Genomic DNA, 6,000 nt, shown 5'->3' with positions numbered 1-6,000 from the left:
AAACACTAAACACTAAAACACTAAAACACTAACACATTAATTTTAGGAAATGCTTGCCTGAAATGGATTTTAGTGGTGGAAAAATAAGATGTACCGTGACTACTCCACCATTCCTGAACAGCTGCTCACCTGACGTTGCTCTTTCATTCTTACATATTTACATCACCTTCTTCCTTTTTACCTAGTAAGACAAAAGGTTCAAATTATAAGCAAAGCAAATGGGAAAAATATGCAATCTTGACCACAACTGTAATTTCTTCCCCTTAGCAAAGTTAGAGATACAACATGTACTTCTCACCCTAAGTGAAAGCAAGCCCAAATATACATCAATGCTGAAATAGTCATCAACTTGCATAGTTAAGCCCAAGAGAAGCAAATCTTTATTTCATTTTTGACATAATTACATTATCTTGCTCTTGCTACTTCCACACTTGCTCATATTGCTGTATTTTTACCTCAGATTTCTCTTTTCAGATTGAATTTGTAATTGGGGTGACTGAGAGCAGGACAACCATCTCCATGTCAGTGCATTTGCCTGTATCACACACACAGTCAAATGTCAATTTACAATACAATCATTGCATCTCAAAGTGCAATTTAACACATAACTGAGGCATTAGTTAGAGGAGGAGCCTGGCTAGAAACACATTAAAAGTGTAAGACTCGAGAACAACCACATTCAAAGACAGTGACATAAATCAGGAAACAGGACACTACATTGCCTGCAGTATTATCATCTTCACTCGTACAGGAACTCAAAGAAACGATTCCAAAACACTCCTGGACACAAACACTCACAAAGCTGCAGGAGAAGCTGAACTTCAACTCTGTATGCAGTTGAAGTTCATCAAAGAAGACATGAGTTTTATTTTGGACAGTAGACTTTATTAGAAATTTTCTCTTCATTCATCAGTAAATTCACATTAAAATACGCTGAAGGCAGCTCAGTCTAAACATTTGACAACCTGCCATAGCAACAACTTCCAGTTTAAAAACTAGGTAACTGATGAGGCTGATAATCTGAAACATGTAAGAAATGCAAATAGAAAGCAGCATCTTAAAAATGGGATGAGCCTGAAAAATTAATAACATTTCAGGTGAAGTTGGGGGGGAAAAAAAAACAAAAAAAAACAACACAACAAAATCAGTAACCCCCAAGATGGGAAACAGTTAAATGAGAACACCACAGATTCTAAACAGATAAATAAACATTATAGCCACACATACATTAAGAAGAGAACCAAGTATTTAGAGTTCATACCACATAAAAATTATAAATTTGTTCAAAAAAGAAGTGATGAGTTGTCTAAAATATTAGTCTCCTGCATTCTTAGGGTAGTGAGCACTTTGCTATAGACTGCAGAACTTTGGAGGGACTACATTTGGTCTTGAAAGCAACGGACTGCATCTCACTTACCGTGTCAAAAAACTGACTTTTCAGAAACACATATCTGATTTTTCCTTTCATGTTTTAAATCACACATTCTTCTAGACAATCTGCTTGCTTTCTTCCTTTTTTTAAAATTTGTCCTCCCTAATGTCAGAGCTTTTAGGTGTTACAGGCTGATGATGCCAGGAACACTCAAAGCTCTTAACAACTCTGGATACCAAAGGTCAGATTTAAGCATTTTTCAAGTTTTCCTTTGCTAGCTGATCATAGTGGGGTAGGATATAGAAGAGAGAAAGACAGAAAGAAAGAAAAAAAAACAAAAAAACAAAAAAACCACATTATTGAAGAATGCTCTGTCCTGCTTGACAGGGGATCTTGCAGGTCAGATTTTCTATTGGCATTTACTCGAGGCATCAACAGTAAACCAATATATGACAGCTTAAGATAATGGCTTTCAGGACTGTAAACACAACAGGCAACAGATAGCACATGAATCTTGATCAAATCAATGTTTTCACATTCTTTAGTAGTCCCCCACAGTGATCTGCTTTCACTGATTCAGAAAAAAATATATATATTAAAAATTAAATAACACTTAAGTGTCCATCACGAAAATGTTTAATTTGCTGTAAACAATTTTCTGCTATTTGCATTGGTGTAGTCCAATGTGAGGCCGGAGGGTTCTAGACGTCTTATTGATACTGTAAATAATTTTTCAGAGACAGAGGCAAAGGTAGAATTTCTATGTCATGCAGGCGGTCTCTGCCAAGAGCAAAACGAATTGATCTTCGGCACAAGTCCATTAAAGGCAGGGGCTCCGCTGGAGAAAAAAAAAGACAGAGTTAATTTCTCAGCATCTCCACTTACAGTCTGTGTTATTAACATAGATTCTGTATTGTGTTAAGCAGTAGTGAAGCTAGTAATGGCACTGTGAAAAACCTGCCGACCATAAGGTAACTGAGAACTTCCATAGAAGCAAAGAGATAATGCTGCACATTTCAATCATTCCAGCTGACCACAATTTCAGACTGAGCTTCTTCAGCTTAAGGCTTAAAATAACACAGAACCACTTTTCACACTTCCGAAGTTGCAGCATAACGAGTTACTGCATTTCCAGATTTCTAATAAGACAAAGAGCTTCTGCTCTGTAACACAACATTCCGTATGTTGTGTTAACATGAACTAAACTGGCAACTTCTGACCCCTGCATACCAACTCCTTCTGTGCCTCAGGAACTGGAAACAGTACTTAAGGGTAAGCAGACTTCTCAGCAAACACTGCTTTTCCTGTGACACTCTCTTAGCCATTCTTTCTTAGAAATTAACCAGAAGCTAACTAACTAACTAACTAAATAAATAAATAAAGGACCCTCAAAAATCTATAGGGAATTTAACCTTTACCCCATTAATAAATGAGGGGAGGAGCATTCAGCAGACTGGAAGCCACTGTGTTTGCTCTCATACAGACACAAATAACCTCAAAACACAAAGCAACTGAAATTCCTGATGGACAGAAGTTAAGACTGGAGACCCAAACAACGATGACAGAATCTCGAACCATCTTAACTCTATCTCCTTCCTATGCTGATATGCAAGTTACAGGGAACTGCAGAAAGGTCATTGCATTTCCTTTCTGTAGTAGTGTGAACCACAGTAACTGTGGGATTTGCAATGGAGATTGGTTTGCAGCAGAAATAGGAATAAAGCTGTAAAGACAGGCTATGCCCATCCTCAAGAACAACTTGAACCAGATGCACTTGGCTGCACACATCGCTCTAAAACAGAAGAGCTTTAAAGACTACAGGAAGCTTTCTGTGTTTATGGGGTAAAACCAGCAGCATTTATATTAATGATCCCAAAATATGAGCAAAAATCTGTCATGCCTTTATAACAGTGAGAGCCTTTCATGAACTTGACACGTTTTCTTACAAGCACTCAGAATTGTTCAGCTCCCAACAGTTCTGTCAGGAGCTCTTACATGTCCCACATACGCAGGTTTACACATCTAAAAAGTTAATCTATCAATCTTTCAGTTGCTATCATTTTAAAACCTACTTGAAGACAAAATACCAGGCTTAAGGATTGGCTTCATATACTAAAATTGACAGACCACTGACTTCATGGATTTTTTGTCACTTATCCTAGCACCACATTTGATTTGTAGTATGCACAGTTCATTACGGTGTTTCCAAAAACTGTCCAAGGAAAAAGCCTACAAAGCATTCTGTGGTGTGCTGAAAGCCTAAAAAGCATATTTAGCTTTAAAACAACTTCTGTGACTCAGTTGTGAAGTCTATTTGTTCTTACAATCCATTTCCACTTCATGTAGAATTTTGGCTATTCCAAGATTTTTTTTCAAGAGAACCCACACATTACAGCAATAAAGTAACATTTTCTATATATTTGAGATCTTAGTTCTAACTTTTAAGTATCAGAATTATGAATATTGATGCTTCAGGAATGAAACTCTAAAATTCATTAACAAGGGTTAGTAAGTCAGAGCAAAAATAGCTCATGAGTTCCAGGACACAGAGTACAACACATATCACAGGTCTTAACCATAAACAGCTATTCTCCGAGTATCTTCCCCAATCCCTGAGGGTCCCATAAAGAAGATGTAAAATGAAGACTAACAGTGTTTTAAGCCATTAACTGATCACATGGTCTCTTCTTCTCCTAGACAAAGGAATATGCAAAATGCAGCCATCTGTGCAGCTGGGAACGGAGTTAATTCTAAACTTTAAAATACAGTTTAAGGAAAGGTTAAAATATTTTTCAAGTTTGAACTGCTAAGTGAGCCTCTTTTTTCTCACTTCTACAGGGAATTCTGAAATGCTAAAGAAAGTGTCCCCAAGTGTTTGCAACAGCTGCTGAATCACATACACTGAAGGTGTTCTGCAACTCAAAAATTTAACTACACCATCTTTATTTTCCTTTCTATGAAACAGCAGTTAAAATAAAGAAACAAAGAAACCTACAAGTTTGTCCTACACAAGTAGATGTGATATTCTCTGGGTTGCTGGTTCTGCTAAGAGTTTGCAGAAAATTTGTAATAACAGGATTTTAAATAAAAACTTGCAGCTGTGAATAGTCCTAAATGACCAAAAGTTAAATTCAGGAAAAGAAATCATATTATGTTTCAAAATAGCTCATATAATTGTAAAGCTGCTTAAAATTAAAGAGTGAAAAGTTTTAGGCAGCCTTGCTCAACAGAGTGACAACGAAACATTTGCTATGTGCCTCTGTGCAAATACTCTCCTATGCTGTATTTTTATGAAGTATTTTACAAATGAAGATCATTTGGGAAAAGGCTGGGGTTTTAGTTAGATCCTGAAAATTGGGCCGACTTCAGGTAGTCGCCTTTGTATACACTGAGAAGACAGGAGAGGCTGTGCAAAAAGACTGACAATTGCACAACTGCCTTCACTCCATGCTCCACAGCAGTGGGGAGTGCATCCCAGCCTCAGCAGCTGGGCAGGACCCTCAGCAGCACCGGGTGCCAGCACAGCCTCAGAAACCGGCAGGGAAAAGGCCAGAGTACAACTGCCCCACAGCACAGATGTGAGTGGTAATTTCAGAGATGCTTTCAGGTTCACCAAGTGCTGTTTGCTGGTGTCCCAGCTGGGTGCTAAGCTCAGGCTCTGCCAGAACTGTGCCCTGGTGCTGATAGTTCATCAACTGCGTCACTTCCTCTGCTGGAGCCTGGTAAGAGGAAGCTGGGCTGACATCAGCACTGCTGGCAGGGAACTGGATGGTGGTGAGGAGGGTGTTCATCACCGGCTCTAACAGCAGCAGGATTACTCACATGCAAACAGCAAAACTGCCTTATGTTTTCATGGAAGTTCGGTTAGAGATAAAAGCATGGAAAGGAAAAGTTCAACTGTCTCAAGCATACACTACTGTGCACGTCACCTAAAACACACACACACAGACCTCATGCATCCAAAATACTCAACAGTGCAAATGACAAGAAAATATTCCAACATGCAATAGATAGCAAAATGGATATTCTGAAGCCACATGGTAATCTGTAAATGTGGCTACTGAAATATGTCTTCCTACTGTTTACCTTTGAAAAACTTTTAAGTATGAGGATATTAACTGATTGGTGTCCCTAGCAAGGGCAGAAAACGATAATTCAAATCAAAGTATTTAGTAAACGATTAGGTTTACTCTTTATCCCAACTCTAAACAAATATTTTATTTTAGAATAGCCCAAAATGGAATGAAATTAGAGCAATTCAAGCTTCCAGAAAGAAAGAATACCCAGCCATTTCAGTGAAGGTATGTGCACTCCAGTAATACTCTATCAATTAGAAAAAAGAGGAATGAATTACTGAGCTGAAATACAAAATTGTAAAGAAAACACAATTCACAAGAATGGTTCTTTGTACTGAATTCCCAACCAGGCTAAGAAACAGTGAGATATTCCAGCACATGGCAGCAAGCTTTGCACAGGAAACTTAGCTTCCTTTCAGGCTCCAGCAGAACTTCAAGAAGAAAAATCAGCCCTAGCTTAGCTGGTAGCCTCCAGGTCTGGCTCCCTCCAAATTGCAGTTCCATTTCTGAATGCATCTGCAGGAATCTTTCCATTTATGGGTTAGTATGAAA

The 6,000-nt window shown here is 38.2% G+C and overlaps 1 protein-coding gene across 2 annotated transcripts in view; it reads right to left on the bottom strand.

The window, feature by feature from the left end:
- Positions 1-349: 349 nt before the first annotated feature.
- The window catches only part of SPSB4 (splA/ryanodine receptor domain and SOCS box containing 4), an 86,043-nt gene continuing 80,392 nt past the window's right edge, over positions 350-6,000 (bottom strand). The window contains exon 3 of one of the 2 annotated variants that reach the window (XM_042821117.1): positions 350-2,210. In XM_042821117.1, coding sequence (XP_042677051.1) covers positions 2,083-2,210 — 128 coding nt within the window. In that variant the 3' untranslated portion in view covers positions 350-2,082. The remainder of the gene's footprint in view (positions 2,211-6,000) is intronic. The other variant, XR_006169217.1, reaches the window with a different exon arrangement.

The sequence above is a fragment of the Centrocercus urophasianus genome, unplaced genomic scaffold (genome assembly GCF_019232065.1).
Source record: "Centrocercus urophasianus isolate 14NV4802_14NV808 unplaced genomic scaffold, USGS_Curo_1.0 seq_19, whole genome shotgun sequence".
Taxonomy (NCBI): Eukaryota; Metazoa; Chordata; class Aves; order Galliformes; family Phasianidae; genus Centrocercus; species Centrocercus urophasianus.
The sequence above is the reverse complement of the archived record's forward strand: the minus strand, read 5'-3'. Positions and strand labels throughout refer to the sequence as shown.